The sequence below is a fragment of the Mercurialis annua genome, linkage group LG3 (assembly GCF_937616625.2).
Source record: "Mercurialis annua linkage group LG3, ddMerAnnu1.2, whole genome shotgun sequence".
NCBI lineage: Eukaryota > Viridiplantae > Streptophyta > Magnoliopsida > Malpighiales > Euphorbiaceae > Mercurialis > Mercurialis annua.
In genome coordinates this window covers 59,241,341-59,259,368 of record NC_065572.1, presented here as the reverse complement: position 1 = coordinate 59,259,368, position 18,028 = coordinate 59,241,341, and the positions used below count along the sequence as shown (strand labels likewise).

General features: G+C 38.4%; 1 protein-coding gene and 1 non-coding gene across 2 annotated transcripts; one reads left to right on the top strand and one right to left on the bottom strand.

Moving 5' to 3' along the window:
* Positions 1 to 871: 871 nt before the first annotated feature.
* LOC126672755 (uncharacterized) lies at positions 872 to 9,016 on the bottom strand. The gene is made up of 3 exons (XM_050366709.1): positions 8,077 to 9,016; positions 4,177 to 4,665; positions 872 to 4,128 (listed from the first exon to the last, which is right to left on the bottom strand). The coding sequence occupies exons 1-3, from the start codon at positions 9,014 to 9,016 to the stop codon at positions 872 to 874; spliced, it is 4,686 nt and encodes a 1,561-aa protein (XP_050222666.1).
* A 5,970-nt stretch (positions 9,017 to 14,986) lies between these two features.
* On the top strand, positions 14,987 to 15,093 carry LOC126675978 (small nucleolar RNA R71). The gene has a single exon (XR_007640157.1). It is a non-coding gene; the product is annotated as a small nucleolar RNA R71 (small nucleolar RNA).
* Positions 15,094 to 18,028: the final 2,935 nt, after the last annotated feature.

Sequence of the window (18,028 nt, the reverse complement as noted above, 5' to 3'; positions counted from 1 at the left end):
TAAAATAATACATAATTTGAAGTAGAAGAGATACATGATACCATATCGAAAACTAAGATGCAACTATTTAGATATAATCTTTAACTCTTGCTTTTTCTGCTTTTTGAGGTGTGAAAAGCACCGCATTTGTCCGCGTCACTTGTAATTCCGCAAACTACTTGAACCTAAAACATATTCATAAAAAATAATAGTAATAGATTATATAAATTGTTATATAAATTATATTTTACAATTTATATATATCCGTAATCTATGAATATTGCCAGAGTTAGTAATGGGAGAACAATAAGTATAAAAAAAAGTTAAAAGGAAATAAAATTCGTTGATAGTTAGATTAAACATACTAATCAGCAATAAAATAGTTATGATTATAATAAAAAATAAAAACAATTTCATTTTGAAGTATGGTGTGAAAATATGAAATGTATAAGATGAATGATGAAATGGAAAATAACAAAGTTAGTATATATAATTAAAAAAATTAGCCGTTTTATTACCGTTAAATGTTACCGTTATTTTAAAAAAGTTTTTTTTAAAAAAAAATTAGACAAAACAATAGTGTTAACATTTTAACAAAATCCAAATATAATTTTATGTTCTGACCTATTTGGTGTATTCTAATGGAAAATCTTCCAACGGATAATATTGTAGCTTACAAAAAGTTGGATTAATGATAAAAGAAAAAAAATATTAAATTCATATTTTGTATACAATACAACATATAAAGAAATCTTTTTTAAAAGTCAAAACTATGGAGTGAAGTGATAATATGTACATAAATTTATGAGTAGGAAATTCGTGCTATAACCCATAGATTGTCTTGACTGCCATAGATTATTGTCTTAACTTTTTTTTTTATAATCAAATAACTTTATTGAGGATAAATCGAAGCAGTTACAGACGTAAGATATTCAGGAAAGTTCGAAAACCAATCCCAATGACCTGACAAGGAACGAGCATTACGCGCTAACAAGTGCGCAGCTAGATTCGCAGACCGCCTTACAAAAGAAAAATATAAACTAGAAAACTGCTCCGCTAATAAAACACAATCCTCAACCAACAAATCACCCTTAGCAAGCTCGGGATTTCGAATATCTTGAACTACCTCTAGAGCATCGGACTCAATAATAAGATTACTCCATCCCTTCATCCAGCTTAGCAATTCCCTGATGCCAATAAGTTCAACTGATCTAGCATCAAAAAGACCTACAAAAGAAAGTTGCCTTGCTTGTATAATTTCCCCTGAAGCATTTCGCACAACACAACCCATAGCTGCTCTACCTTCTGACTTAAAGATAGCCCCATCTACATTAACTTTGGTGAAACCCACAGCAGGAGGACTCCAAATCGCCTTACCATCTTCACTAGCAAGCTCTCTTTCACCAAATAATACTCTTTTCTTTCTCGCGTTCTGCCAGGAGTAAAGTTGCTGACTTGCTGCGTTAACCACATTCTCAGCACTGTTGCATTTTCCTTCCCAAACAGCCCCATTCCGATTAAGCCACAAGTGCCAACAAATCATAGCCGCAAGCTCTCTATCTTCCATCTTCAAGTTCTCGAGCCAAGAACGACACCACTTCTCACAATTCCAATCGGCATTAACAGCCAAGTGAAGCTTAGACACCCCCCAACTGGAAATGGCTACTTCACAACCATAAAAAATATGCGATGCCGTCTCGTTCATACTGTTACAAACCTGACATTGGCCGTTAATGAATACCCTTTTACTAGCCAAAGCATCAACCGACGGCAGGTAACCAGAAACTAACCGCCAAATGAAATTTCTGACATGAAGAGGGATATTTAGGTTCCACAAACGATTCCAGCAAAACGGCGATTCCTGCAACTCATCATCAGCAAATTCACCTCTTAAACTTCTATAAACACTTCTAACTGAGAATCGATTTTTCTCATCTAAAACCCAGATCCAGCTATCCTTCAAATTTCTTACGCTTATAGGCACTGATAATATTCGAACCTGATCCTCCTCCACAAACAGGTCTCGGAGAATTTCCAAGTCCCACTCTCTTGTCTCCTCTTTAAATAGTTGCCAAACCTTGGAATCGTTCAAATTTGGCCTATGATCAGACAGAATGAAACCCGAAGATTTATCTATAAGCCAAGGATCCTGCCATATATTTGTGGATTTTCCATCACCAATTCTCACTCGGACTCCTCTACGCATCACTTTTTGAGTAGCGAAAATGCTTCGCCACACAAAACTCGGATTCGATCCCAACTTTGCTCCTAAAAAAGAAGTCTTTGGAAAATATTTTGCTTTAAACACACGGCTCATAAGCGAATCACCATTAATAAGCAATCTCCAAGCTTGTCTCGACAACATTGCGACATTAAAATCGTGAATCTTTCGAAAGCCAATACCTCCAAATTTCTTCGGTTTGCAAAGCTTATCCCAACTAGCCCAACAAATACCCTTCTTAGCCTCACTATTCCTCCCCCACCAAAACGAGTTCATCATTCTTTCAAGCTCGGCACACAAATCTAAAGGAATTAGAAAAACATTCATGACAAAATTTGGCATCGCTTGAGCAACCGTCTTAAGGAGAATCTCTTTGCCACCCCTCGAGAGCGCTTTAGAATTCCACCCCTTAATTTTTTGCCAAACTTTCTCTCGAATAAATGAAAAGACTGCCCTCTTGTTTCTACCCACCAACGATGGTAGCCCGAGGTACTTTCCTTGATCCGCAACCTCCCCCACATTCAGCAAATCACAAACATCTTTCTTGAGACTCGACATAACATTAGCACCGAACATAATGTTTGTCTTCTGTAGATTAATTTTCTGCCCTGACAGTCCTTCATATGACTTTAACACTGCTTTAACAACTCTTGCCTCCTCCAATGAAGCTCGAAAAAACAAATAACAATCATCTGCAAAGAAAAGATGATTAATAGCCGGGGCACCTCTACACACCGAAACCCCGTGAATGCGACCTCTTTCCTCTTCTCTAGCAAGTAAACAACTCAACCCTTCAGCACAAATAATAAATAAATAAGGGGATAGTGGATCCCCCTGTCTCAAGCCTCGACTCGGCTTAATAGGGTCATCATCATAACAATCTCCCACACTGGTATAACAAACAGAAGAAATACATTCCATAATCAAAGCGATCCATTTAGCGTTAAAGCCTAGCTTCTGCATCATAAACTTTACAAAAGACCACTCTATCCTGTCATACGCTTTACTCATATCAATTTTTAAAGCTGCATTGCCTATTTTACCTCTCCTATTCCTCCGCAAAAACTGCCCAATCTCATAAGCCACTAGAAAATTATCAGTTATAAGTCTGTTTTCAACAAACGCACTTTGATTTTCAGAAATAATTAAAGGCATCAAGTGTTTCATACGGTTTGCAAGAACCTTCGCCAAAATCTTATAAGCGACATTATACAATGCTATGGGTCTCAAATCAGAAACATGCTCAGGGTTATTAATTTTAGGTATAAGGGTTATACCTGTATTGTTTAAACCATCCTCAAGAGTTCCTGTATCTAAAAATTGATTACACATAAACACCAGATCATCTCCAACAGTATTCCAATACGTTTTAAAGAAAGCTGGATTTAATCCATCCGGCCCCGGCGACTTATCGCTGTGCATACTGAAAACCGCCTTTCGTACTTCCTCTATAGACACCTCTTGCAACAACTCCACATTCTGCTCAGCTGTAACTTTCAGACTCACCTCAAAATCTGCTTCCTCCTCCATCAAGTTCGAACCAGTAAAGAGATGGATAAAATATCTCCTCACAATATCAAAAATATCCCTATCTGTCGTTTTCCACTCTCCGTTCTCATCCCTTAATTTCAAAATTATGTTCCTCCATTTCCTACTTGAAGCAGCCGAATGGAAGTATTTAGTATTTGAATCCCCATCTCGTAACCAGAACTTCTTAGCTCGTTGTTTCCAAACTGTCTCTTCCTCCTCAAGCAAAAGATGAAGCTCTTTAGAGTACTGTTTAAAATTATTACGCCCAACCAAATCACGCATGTCCTGAACTTGTGCAATTAAGTTCTTTTTAGCTGCTATTTCTTTCGTAAAATTCTTTCTTATCGACTGACTCCACCCAGCCAACACATTACTAACTTGAACAATTTTTTCCTTAACTGGGATACCTCTCCTGCGATCCCAATTAGCTTCCACCAACTACTTACAGTTTTCTTTCCTGACCCAAGCATTTTCAAAGCGGAATTTGAACTTCTGTTTACTAATCTCAATCCCTGAGAGAATTAGAAAAACAGGTCTGTGATCCGAAGTGGATATATCCAAATTCTGAACAACCGCTCTATTAAACATATTTGCCCAATCACCATTACTCAGAGCTCTATCCAACCTCTCTTCCACCCATGCCTCCGATCCCCGCCCTCTTTCCAACGTAAATCGATAGCCAGTTGCTCCAAGGTCCATTAACCCACTATTCAAAATAGCTTTTCGAAAGCCGTTAATCATCCAATGCGGTTGAATTCCTCCACCCCTCTTTTCATCTCTTGCAAAGAGATCGTTAAAATCACCAATGACGCACCAAGGAAGTGAATACTGTTTGCTAAGCTCAACTAACATATTCCACGAATCTTTCCTTCTATCTCTCTCAGGAAATCCATAATAACCCGTCAATCTCCATTTTACTCCATCGACATTAGTAACTGTTGGCAAATAATCGCAAGTGTACGATATCGCGCAAGTAATATAACTTGGAAGACCAAGTATCGATCCCACAAGGAACAATGAATTAAACAACTAATTTCTAATATTCTTTAATTGGCTAGTAGAAAAATAAATGGATTTATGTAATCTAAATAAAATCTAACTTAATTCAACTTCAAGTAATTAAACTAAAAATCTGAATTTAAACAAATAAATTGAGGTTTAAACAATAATGATAAAAAGCTCAAGGATTGATAATTCCAAATAAACTAGTAAAAGAATGGATCAAAGCTTATCTAGTGATTTTATTATGAATCAAGCTATTCTAATGCACCGAATCCCGCTCTCTCAAGCCTCAAAGATTCAAATAAAATCACAACCAAATTAGCTAATCAATTATTAACTTGCTCTCACAATATTAAAACTGAATTAAATAACTAAATTGTAATTATGAAGCAAACTCAACGACTACCTAAATTCCAACCCGCTCTCACGGTGTTTTCTTCTAAGTTTTTAATTACCTATGTCTATTTAATTAACAATCTCTCAATTAGTTAATTAAACACAAAATCATGAACTAAGTGATCAAATCAATTCAAGCATTAATCCTAGTAATTAAAACACAATTTTACTCACTTAATAAATCCTAATCCAATTCGAAAACTAATCTAAGTGTTCATATCAATCCCCGAACAAAGGATTTAGTTACACATGCTTAACCTTAAATTAAACAAAGAAGAAGATGAAGAATTAAACATAATTAGAACAATAAATACCGGAGTTGTCAATTTCGGAAGAATCGTCTAGATTAAACTTGAAATCTTCACAATCGTTCTTTGCAGAAACTAATAATAAACTACTTATAAACTGCTGAGAAACAGAAGCTAAAACGCTATTTTAAAAGAATGAAAATAAAACTAATGTATTCTATATCCTCAAACTAGTTTATTACAAGGTCTTTATATAGAGGAGGAAGCTCTGGAATCTTCTAAGTCGATTGACGAATCGAATTTGAAATAGGAGTTTCGGTTGTAGTCGTAAAAGGAGATTAAGTCCAAGTCCAATTCTGATTAGGCAAATTTCACCTCTTTCTCGTTCGTACCTCTCTTTCCCGTTCGAGACATGCCTGAATTCTTCATGGTTCTCGTACGTACCTTGGCTTCTCGTTCGAAAAAGCTTTAACCGAGAGAAAATTCTCGTTTGCCCATCCTTGGTTTCGAACGTACCTTCACCATTTCACTTGGGTCTCGTTCGAGAATGGCTTTCTCATTCGAGACTCAAGCCATTCTTCATGGTTCCCGTTCGAGAATAGTGTTTTTCGAACGAGAACAGCTCTTTACTGCACAAGTTTCGTTCGAGACTTCATAATCCTTTCCTTTACGACGTTAATTCCTTCGTCCGCAAGCTATGCTTTTACTCCAACGCTTAATCCACCATAAATTAGCTTTAAATACTCGATTTTCACCTTATTTCCACTGAAACATTAACAAACACCATCAAACATAAAAATGCCAAATAATGTATAAAATTATTACTAAACGTGATAAAAACCGAGTAAAATCGACCCTAATTATAGGAGTAAAATACTCCTATCAAACCTCCTCACACTTAACCTTTGCTTGTCCTCAAGCAAGAAATAAATCTTACTCTACAAAATATGTTAGAAATCCTTAGCATATAACTTAACAATAAATCAATCAAAGAAATCCCCCAACCTATGAACAATATGAACAACAACCTTCTAAAACCGACAACTAAATAATGATGCAATCAAATAACAATAATAATTTTATGACATAATTCAATATAACAATGGTTACTAACTCATTAGTACAAGGTCAAATTGAATCACACTTCAAGTTTCACTATCACTTGCGGGACATGGAAAATAATCAATTTCTCACTTAGGCAAATCATAGCACAATTTAGTAAAAACTAAGCTAATGGCATCAATATTTCAACAAGTAGGGTATATAACAAAAAAAGCTCACAATTGAAAACATGAATATTCACCATAAGCTTGCTCATAGTCCCGGACTCCGCTACTTGATTCGGTAATCAACAAAAATCATATGGTCTTTTATGGGGTTGTAATGTGGCTAAGGTAAAGGGTAGGTAAAAAGGTTAAACAAAGGCTAATTATCAACTTAATAAACTATTTACTACTACTATTAACTTCTAGGTTGATCTAACTCCGCTTTTGCGTTTACATGAACTCATAACTTTCTTTTTCCTTTTTGAATTACGCTTGCGTTTTGCAATCTCAGAATTTTTTCTTCTTTTGAGCTTTTGCTTGCAAATTTCTATCTTTTTTTTTCTTTTTTTCTTTTTTTCTTTTCAATATTTTTTTTTCAAGGCGTAACTTTATCTTTTAAGCACAATGTAGTTCACTTTCTCTTTTCACTAATCTTGAGTTATTAATCACCTATATTCATCATAGTCATAAATAATATATAAAGTCGATAAGGTAAACAAAAGAGGTAAAACATAGAACGGTAAAGGGTAAAATACGGTAAAAACAATAAAAAGGTTTAAGGCTCAAATTGGTGTAATCTAAGGGATAAAGGGTAGTCTATTTAAGTGGTCTAAACGAAAAGGGTATACCTAATTGCCATAATCATCTAATTGTTGAAAACCCAATCGTGTAACTTTAAACGGACACTGAGCAAGTTCTAGGAATAAAACATGAAATCAACACTCACAACAAGGAAATTAAGCTCAAAACTCTCAAAAGTGTGTAGTGTTATGCCATAAACTCAATTCTTACAAAAATTATGCTACTTATGCCAAAAGTTTAGAAACGACTATAAAAATAAACAATCGACACGTCATGAATCCGCATCAAGTTATTCAATTATGTTTCAACGATTTGAACAAGTCTAAATTTTGAATTCACCCTTATTTCAGCGGATTATGTCAACGAATTATTAAGTCATTAAGCAAGCATCACTTATAAATTGTCGAATTAAGAAGCCGTGTTCATACATTCATCGATTCGGGGAAATCTAAGATTGACAAATTAATTAAGATACACACCAAATCAACTAACACTTTCATAATTAAAAGACAAAGATTTAACGCGATACAAGCCTTTGAAAATAAACTACATTAATACCCTAATACATTCTACTAAAAATAAAAATAAAAACTGAAAATAAACTACTTCAACACCCTAAAAAAATAAAGCTGAAAATAAAGATAAATCACCGAAAATAACCCAAACGAAAGATAAAATTTTCTTCCCCCCTCCTCACACTATTTCTAGCTATGTCCCCAAAGTTAAGAAATAAAAACAGAAAATTAAAGGAGTTTGGGTTTAGAAAAACAAATCTCGCTCTAGTCAAAGGCCGGTGGATCCGGTGATGGTTCCGGTGATGGATAACGCTCTCCGTCGGCGGCATTAAAATAACCCCGAAGAAAATCCTCTTGCCGATTAAGCCGTGCCCGCATTCGATCTTGCCTCCATTGAAGTTGTGTAAGACCAACATGTTGTTCACGTCGGATATCTTCAAGTAATTTTTGGTTAGTTTCCCAACCAACCCGGTTTTGCTCCCATCCGGTCCGGGTTTGTTCAACCAACTCAGAAAACCGTTGATCAAACCCGGAAATATTAGCCGCCTCTCCGGCTTGAGAAGTTTCTGCGGGTTCCTTCCCCGCTCGTCTTCCTACTCTTCCTTCTACGTCTCCTCCTTCTTCTTCCGCTCTCTCTTCTTGTGCCGCCGCTTCTCTTTTGGCCCTCGTTAACAATCGTACCCTTCTATTATAGGGAATAATTCTCCCCCTCTTCACATATCCGGCCACATCTAAATGGTTAATATTTATTACCCTCGCCGGAGTGGACTCGAAAGTTACCAAGGTAGATGCCGTGGGCATACAATTGTACTTCTCGGTCAATGCACGAACAAACCATCCATAGCCAATTTTCGACAATTCTTGTGGAACCGCCCGTAATCGCTTCAAAAGACGATAAGCCGGGTTGACTTGGTAGGCGTCAATCTCCGGATGTAAAATGGCATTCAATGCCAAAAGATCACTCTTCGCCACCTTTGAGTACTCATTACGCCCGCCAAAAGAGTGCCCAAACCATTTCAAGAACACCACTATGTTGATGTCTTTGACTTCATTCATCTTGGACACCTTGGACTTGTAGTCGTCCCGATCCGTCAATTCCCGCCAAATTGCCACTTGATCGAACTCTTGAGCCCAATTGACCAATCCCGTTCCCCTCATTCCAAAAAGTTCCACCAAATCTTCAACACTAAGAGTATGACTAGTGTTGTTGATGCGGAAAGTAATGGAAGTAGGAGAACCGCGAACCGGTTGAAGAGTAGAAAAGAACTCAAGAGTCATCTCATCGTAAGAGTGGTGACTTACCTTGGCCAATGCTCAAATATAAGTCACCTTCCTCCTCCGTATGGATTTGGAAAGGTGCTTGATATCGAGATGTCAAGATCGCCGAGGTGTTAACCCTAGAGGTGGAGGGAGCGGTTGATTTTGAGCGGCTTCTTCCGACAGCCGGTAAAGATGGAATAGCTGCTTCTTGATTTCTTGTGCTTGAACGGCGGATTGGTTGATTTTCGGCATTCTTGCTTCGCACCATGATTGCGGAATGAGAATATATCTAAAAAAAAAATTGAGAGAGTAAGAAAAGAAAAGTATTAGAAGAAGAATTTGTTGTGAAATAAAAAGTAGAATAATGCAAGGTATTTATAGGGAAAAATATCAAATCTCAAGATTTCCCACCACTAAATTCAAACTTGCCATTTAATAACTTTGAATTGATTTAACGGTTTAGATCAACACCATGTAATCAATCCAAGTGGAATTTAAGCACTAATAAATGGTTCGGATTTGCCAAGTCATCAATCCAAGTGAAAAATTCAAATTTCAAAGCACAAATCTCAAAGAAACACAAGTCTCAAAAGAAACACAAGTCTCAAGAAATCTACCACACTTTAATTCAAAAGTTTTAAATGAAAAATTCAAATTTCCCACTATTTTTGATGGTTTCCCGAACGGGAAAATGGTTTTTCGAACGGGAATCATAATTTTAATCAGGTTTTTTTTTTTTTTTTTCGTTCGAAATTCAAACGAGACCAGGCAAAATTGCCTTGGTTCTCGAACGGGAAAGAACTTTCCCGAACGGGAAATAGGCAAAATTCCCTGGGTACGAACGAAAAACCCATTCCCGTTCGAAAAACAACTTAACCGAGAGATTTGGCTTTTCAAAATTTCTCTTGGTCTCGAACGAGAATGAGATTCTCGAACGAGACCAAGGCCAATTTTTTGCATGTCCCGTTCGAAATTTCATTTTTTCGAACGGGAAATATCTTACCTGAGCCATATTTGAGGAATTTTGCAAGGGTCTCGTTCGAAAGTATAAGTTTCGGACGAGACCAAAGCAAAATAACTCAAAGAATGGTCTGGAAACCCTCTAAAACTTGCGATAAACCCTTTAAATACCTGCACTATCAAAAACAAAAACTCACCCCGGAATTAAACAGAAAAATATAAAGAAACAAAATTAAAAGCAAAACCATAAAATAAAATAAAATACGAACCTCTCGGGATTGCCTCCCGAGTGCGCTTTATTTTTGGTCAAAAGCTAGACCGTGGCCCGAAATTTATGGAGGAGTGGTGAACATGATTTGTTCCACCACTTGATCCGTCAAAGGTCCAAGATATGGTTTGCACCGTTGTCCATTTACCTTGAAGACTTCACCACTAGCATTCTCCAATTCCAAAGCTCCATGACTTGCCACACTTTGAATTTTGAAGGGACCGCTCCAACGAGACTTCAATTTCCCGGGAAATAATTTGAGGCGTGAGTTGTAGAGCAAGACAAACGATCCTTTCGAAAAAGTTTTAGGAACGATATGAGCATCGTGCCATCGTTTCGTCTTTTCCTTGTAAAGCTTGGCGTTTTCGTAGGCATTTAACCGAAATTCGTCCAACTCATTGAGTTGAAGCATACGTTTCTCCCCCGCCGCTTTAAGGTCAAAATTGAGCTTTTTAATGGCCCAATATGCTCTATGTTCAAGTTCCACCGGAAGATGGCATGCTTTCCCAAAAACAATACGATATGGAGACATTCCGAAGGGCGTTTTAAAAGCAGTACGATATGCCCATAATGCATCATCTAGTTTTAGTGACCAATATTTCCTTGTGTTATTAACCGTTTTTTCTAGAATTCGTTTTAGCTCACGGTTAGAAACTTCAACTTGCCCGCTTGTTTGAGGATGGTACGGAGTAGCGACCCGATGATAGACTTTATACTTCCGCATCAAGGCATCGAATTGCCTATTGCAAAAGTGAGATCCACCGTCGCTTATTATTGCTCTAGGAGTCCCGTATCGATTCATCAAACGTTTGAGAAAATCCAACACTACTTTGGCATCGTTAGTGGGTAATGCTTCCGCCTCTACCCATTTTGAAACGTAATCTACGCACACCAATATGTATTGCTTTCCAAACGACATAGGAAATGGACCCATGAAGTCTATTCCCCACACATCGAAAAGTTCCACCTCTTGAATGTTGGTAAGCGGCATCTCAGCTCTCTTAGATATGTTCCCTACTCTTTGGCATCGATCGCAATGACTAACAAAGTCTTTTGCATCGCGAAATAGCGTAGGCCAAAAGAATCCGCACTCTAGCACACGAGCGGCGGTCCTTGATGTACCATAGTGACCCGCATAGTCCGACGAATGGCATTGACTAAGTATAGGCATCATCTCTTGTAGTGGGACACATCTCCTCAAAATCCCATCTCCACACACCTTGAAGAGGTACGGTTCCTCCCATAGAAACTGTTTAGCATCGCTCAAGAACTTCTTCCTTTGGTGGTAAGTCAAGTCCGGCGGCATTATTTCGGAAGATAAATAGTTTGCGATATCCGCATACCATGGCGTTTCTACGTCCGAAAGTACCATCAACATCTCATCCGGAAACGTTTCATTAATCTCTACGCCACTTATAATTGGTTCCGGAATTTCTAACCTTGACAAGTGGTCGGTGACGACGTTCTCCGTTCCTTTCTTGTCGCGAATTTCGATGTCAAACTCTTGCATAAGAAGCACCCATCGGATTAGTCTCGGTTTAGCATCTTGCTTTGCAAAAAGGTATCGAAGGGCCGCATGGTCCGTATAGATGATAACCTTAGAGCAAAGTAAGTACGACCGAAATTTATCCAATGCGAACACCACCGCAAGCATCTCTTTTTCGGTGGTGGTGTAATTGAGTTGAGCACCCGCCAATGTTCGGCTCGCATAGTATATCACATGAAGCTTTTTCTCCTTCTGTTGCCCCAATACGCACCCAAGTGCTATATCGCTTGCATCACACATGAGTTCGAAAGGAAGAGTCCAATCGGGTGATGAGATAATTGGGGCCGAGATAAGGGCTTCCTTCAACCTAGAAAAAGCAACAAGGCCATCATTAGTAAATTCATAAGGAATATCTTTAACAAGCAAATTAGTTAAAGGACGAGCAATGGAAGAGAAATTTTTGATGAATCGTCGATAAAACCCGGCGTGCCCTAAGAAGGCACGAACTCCTTTTACGGTAGTTGGTGGTGGTAATTTCTCGATGATTTCTGTTTTTGCTCTATCTACTTCAATGCCGTCCTTGGAGATTTTATGTCCCAAGACAATTCCCTCCTCTACCATGAAATGGCACTTCTCCCAATTCAAGACTAGATTGGTCTCCTCACACCGGGCCAACACTCGTTCAAGGTTATTTAAGCACATCTCAAAAGAGTCCCCGAATACCGAAAAATCATCCATGAAGACCTCCATAATATCTTCAATCATATCGGCGAAGATGGAAGTCATACATCGTTGAAATGTTGCCGGTGCATTACAAAGACCAAATGGCATCCTCCGATAAGCAAACGTTCCATAAGGACATGTGAAAGTTGTTTTCTCTTGGTCATCCGGGAAGATAAGAATTTGATTGTACCCGGAATATCCATCGAGAAAACAATAATAAGTGTGGCCCGCTACCCGCTCCAACATTTGATCAATAAATGGTAATGGAAAATGGTCCTTCCTCGTCTCCGTATTTAACTTGCGGTAGTCAATACAAACACGCCATCCCGTTACCGTCCTATTGGAAATTTGCTCACCCTTCTCGTTTTCAATCACCGTCATCCCCCCTTTCTTTGGAACGCATTGAATGGGACTAACCCACGCACTATCGGATATGGGGTATATAATTCCGGCGTCGAGAAGTTTTACTATCTCTTTGTGCACGACCTCCTTCATATTTGGATTCAAACGTCGTTGTCTTTGAGCCGATGCTCTTGACTCATTTTCTAGGTGGATCTTGTGCATGACCACCGAGGGACTAATTCCTCGGATGTCTGAAATTTGCCAACCGATCGCCAAAATGTGTTGCTTCACCATTTTGACAACTCTCGCTTCTTGTGTTTCCGACAAGTTGTTTGAGATGATGATGGGAAGTGTCATGTTGTCGCCCAAAAACGCATACCGTAAGTGAGATGGTAACGTTTTAGGCTCAACCTTTGGTAGAGAGATAGAAGAAGGTGGTGTCACGCTCTCTCTTCTAATCAAATTTTCGGCTTTCGGCTCATCTTCTTTGGAATATTCTTCCCCGGAAGTTTCTTGTGTCTCCTCGGAATGGAATATGACTTTTGAAAGCGGGAAAAGTTCTTCCACGATTCCATCAATCATATCCAGTTTCATGCATTCCACCTCCTCAAAAGTGTTGCGCATAATCCTTTTCATATCAAACTCTACTTTGTCATCATCGATACGCAAAGTGAGTCGTTCGGCGTGCACATCTATCAATGCCCTCCCCGTGTTCATGAAAGGACGCCCAAGAATCATAGGGCATGTTTTATCCGCCGCATAGTCAAGTACGACAAAATTCACCGGAAAGATGAATTTGTCTACTTTGACTAGAACATCTTCTACCACTCCGTATGGCTTTTTTAGGGAGTGGTCCGCCAATTGAAGCATCATTGATGTTTGCTTCAAAGTTTGATCACCAAAAATATCCCTGAAAAGAAGCAAAGGCATTAGATTGATACTTGCCCCTAAATCACATAGACAATTAATTGAATTTAAATCGCCTATTTTGCATGGAATTGTAAAACTCCCTGGGTCCTTATGCTTGGTGGGCAAGTCACTAAGGATGAGTGAGCTACAATTTTCCGTTAGGGAAATTGTGCCTTTGTCGTCCCAACTCCTTTTCTTCGTTATGATTTCTTTGAGGAACTTCGCGTATTGAGGCATCTCACGCAAAGCATCCGCAAAGCTTATATTGATTTGGAGTTTCTTAAAAATTTCCAGAAATTTATGGAATTTTTGGTTATCCGGCGTCTTCTTCAATCGTCCCGGGAAAGGGACCTTCGGCACAAATGGAGGAGGAGGTGGCGGTTTAACATATGGAAGTTCGGTTACTTCCTCCTCATTTGTTCCCGTTGTTAGATCGATCGCTTTCTCTTTACTTGCATGTGGATCATCAAGTTCTTTCCCGCTTCGGAGTTCAATAGCTTTGACTTGCTTTCTTGGATTTGATTCCGTTGTAGATGGTAAACCCCCTTGAGCTCTATTTTGAAGCGAGATGGCAAGTTGAGAAATTTGAGTCTCGAGATGGTGATTGACGGAAGCTTGGTTCTTAAAACCGGTTCTAACTTCCTCAATAAGCTTGTCAATTTTGCTCCCCTCATCCGTATTCCGATTTTGAAAACCGGGTGGGTGTTGTGGTCGGTAGTTGTTGAAGTTGCCTTGGTTTTGTGGACCACGGTTTCCTCCTTGAAAATTTGCTCCTCCCATATTTGGGTTGGCATTGGCTTGACTCGAATTTTCCCTCCACGAAAAGTTAGGATGATTCCTCCACCTCGGATTATAGGTGTTGGAATATGGGTCATTGCCTTGCCTTTGCCCATTGATATATTTGACTTGCTCATTTGAGTTTTGATGTAGGACGGGGCAATCCATTCCCGAATGATCGTGCCCATCACAAGTCTCGCAACCCATTTGAACTACCGCAAGTTGAGCATTCCTTTGATTTGCTTGTTGTTTGTACATCTCGAGTTGTGCTAGAAGTGTCGCATTCTTCGCTTTCATTGCTTCAAATTCTTGGGTTTGCTCGAGGGTCATTATTCCCTTTTGAGGTGGTTGCCTCAACCGCTCGGTTGACCAAGAACAACTATTTGTAGCGAGTTCATCTAGCAAGTTATTGGCCTCATCATAAGTTTTCTTCATAAGTGATCCTCCCGATGCCGCATCAATCGTTGCCCGTGTACCCTCATTGGTACCATTGTAGAAAATAGAGACAAGATGCTCCCTCCCTAAATGATGATGCGGACAATTTCTTTGAAGCTCTTTGAAGCGTTCCCAAGCTTGGTATAGAGATTCACCATGTAATTGGAGAAAATCTATAATTTCCTTGGTCATCCTCGCGGTCTTACCCATAGAGAAATACTTATTGAGAAAAGCTTGTGCCAATTGCTTCCATGTTGTGATTGAGGTGTTTGGAAGTGATTGAATCCAATTCCTCGCCTTATCCCTCAAAGAGAAAGGAAAAAGACGAAGCTTGATTTGATCCTCCGTCACATTATGCATTTTGAATGTGTTGCATACCTCCGTGAATTTTGAAAGATGGGCATTTGGATCCTCGCGTTCCAACCCATAAAATTGGCAACGACTCTCAAGTAGTTGAATCGTTCCCGGCTTGATTTCAAAATTGTTAGCGAGGATAGGAGGTGCAAAACATCCATAGTTGGCGTTGTCCACGTTGGGTAAGAAGAATTCACCCAAGGTACGTCTTTCGGGAAGAGGGGCAACCCTCTCGTTTGGCCTATTAAGAGCTAGGCCATCATGTGGTGGTGGTGGTGGAACAATCCCCTCGTGATTCAACGGAGGGTTACGGTCGTCCTCCATTGTTTTGGATTTCCGCGCTGTTTTTCGGATACTTCTTTCGAAGGATGTCAAATCTGACTGAAACGGTTCTAGCGGTTCTTTGGCACGCCGTGTATTAGGCATATACTAACCAAAATTCCTGCGCAAACACAAACAAGAAAACCAACGTAAAATCCAAGAATCACAAAGTATAAAAATAACTAACTCAATCTAAGAATAAGATACTTTTAATTAATTTAATCGCAATTGCTCCCCGGCAACGGCGCCAAAAACTTGTTGGCAAATAATCACAAGTGTACGATATCGCGCAAGTAATATAACTTGGAAGACCAAGTATCGATCCCACAAGGAACAATGAATTAAACAACTAATTTCTAATATTCTTTAATTGGCTAGTAGAAAAATAAATGGATTTATGTAATCTAAATAAAATCTAACTTAATTCAACTTCAAGTAATTAAACTAAAAATCTGAATTTAAACAAGTAAATTGAGGTTTAAACAATAATGATAAAAAGCTCAAGGATTGATAATTCCAAATAAACTAGTAAAAGAATGGATCAAAACTGATCTAGTGATTTTATTATAAATCAAGCTATTCTAATGCACCGAATCCCGCTCTCTCAAGCCTCAAAGATTCAAATAAAATCACAACCAAATTAGCTAATCAATTATTAACTTGCTCTCACAATATTAAAACTGAATTAAATAACTAAATTGTAATTATGAAGCAAACTCAACGACTACCTAAATTCCAACCCGCTCTCACGGTGTTTTCCTCTAAGTTTTTAATTACCTATGTCTATTTAATTAACAATCTCTCAATTAGTTAATTAAACAAAAAATCATGAACTAAGTGATCAAATCAATTCAAGCATTAATCCTAGTAATTAAAACACAATTTTACTCACTTAATAAATCCTAATCCAATTCGAAAACTAATCTAAGTGTTCATATCAATCCCCGAACAAAGGATTTAGTTACACATGCTTAAGCTTAAATTAAACAAAGAAGAAGATGAAGAATTAAACATAATTAGAACAATAAATACCGGAGTTGTCAATTTCGGAAGAATCGTCTAGATTAAACTTGAAATCTTCACAATCGTTCTTTGCAGAAACTAATAATAAACTACTTATAAACTGCTGAGAAACAGAAGCTAAAACGCTATTTTAAAAGAATGAAAATAAAACTAATGTATTCTATATCCTCAAACTAGTTTATTACAAGGTCTTTATATAGAGGAGGAAGCTCTGGAATCTTCTAAGTCGATTGACGAATCGAATTTGAAATAGGAGTTTCGGTTGTAGTCGTAAAAGGAGATTAAGTCCAAGTCCAATTCTGATTAGGCAAATTTCACCTCTTTCTCGTTCGTACCTCTCTTTCCCGTTCGAGACATGCCTGAATTCTTCATGGTTCTCGTACGTACCTTGGCTTCTCGTTCGAAAAAGCTTTAACCGAGAGAAAATTCTCGTTTGCCCATCCTTGGTTTCGAACGTACCTTCACCATTTCACTTGGGTCTCGTTCGAGAATGGCTTTCTCGTTCGAGACTCAAGCCATTCTTCATGGTTCCCGTTCGAGAATAGTGTTTTTCGAACGGGAACAGCTCTTTACTGCACAAGTTTCGTTCGAGACTTCATAATCCTTTCCTTTACGACGTTAATTCCTTCGTCCGCAAGCTATGCTTTTACTCCAACGCTTAATCCACCATAAATTAGCTTTAAATACTCGATTTTCACCTTATTTCTACTGAAACATTAACAAACACCATCAAACATAAAAATGCCAAATAATGTATAAAATTATTACTAAACGTGATAAAAACCGAGTAAAATCGACCCTAATTATAGGAGTAAAATACTCCTATCAGTAACTGTAACGTCAATATAACTAGCACAAGAATCGTTAACCTCCACCGAACAAGAATCCCTCCACATGAGAGCTAACCCTCCTTTTCTACCAACACTACAAACTGAAAAACCTTCCTCAAAATCCAAAGCAGCTCTCAGAACATTAATACGACTAGAAGAGATCATAGTTTCACTCATGAAAATGAAACTTGGCTTTCTAGTTTTGACCAAGTTTTTCAAGTATCGAATTGTCCGTGGACTGGCCAACCCACGACAATTCCATGCTAAGATACTCATAATACTTGGTGGGTCTGGACCCCAGAACCCACCGGACAGTTATTTGATGGGTCGATAATCATAGAATCTTCATGAAAATCAGGCCCATTAGTTACCCTTTCTTTTCCGAAGCCCACCTCACTTCTCCTTCTTTTAGAATCCAGAGTCAACTCATCTACTCCCTCACCTGACTTAGTCGACTTACTCTTATCAGGAAAGCTACTTGATTTTTGAAACCCTCCACCAATCAAGGGATACGCACTACCTTCTCCACAATCTTTCCTAATTACTTCAGATTTCTTGATTTCCAAAATCTGAGCTGAATTTGAAATAACCAGATTTGCTTC

What these genes read in the sequence shown, in the direction of transcription:
- LOC126672755 (XM_050366709.1), bottom strand. Translation starts at nt 9,016, where the DNA reads ATGACTCTTGAGTTCTTTTCTACTCTTCAACCGGTTCGCGGTTCTCCT. An exon ending in GCAAGAGGATTTTCTTCGGG is followed by an intron (nt 4,666 to 8,076) that starts GTTATTTTAATG and finishes ATTTGCCAACAG; the next exon opens with TTACTAATGTCGATGGAGTA. An exon ending in TTGGGTCAGGAAAGAAAACT is followed by an intron (nt 4,129 to 4,176) that starts GTAAGTAGTTGG and finishes GAGGTATCCCAG; the next exon opens with TTAAGGAAAAAATTGTTCAA.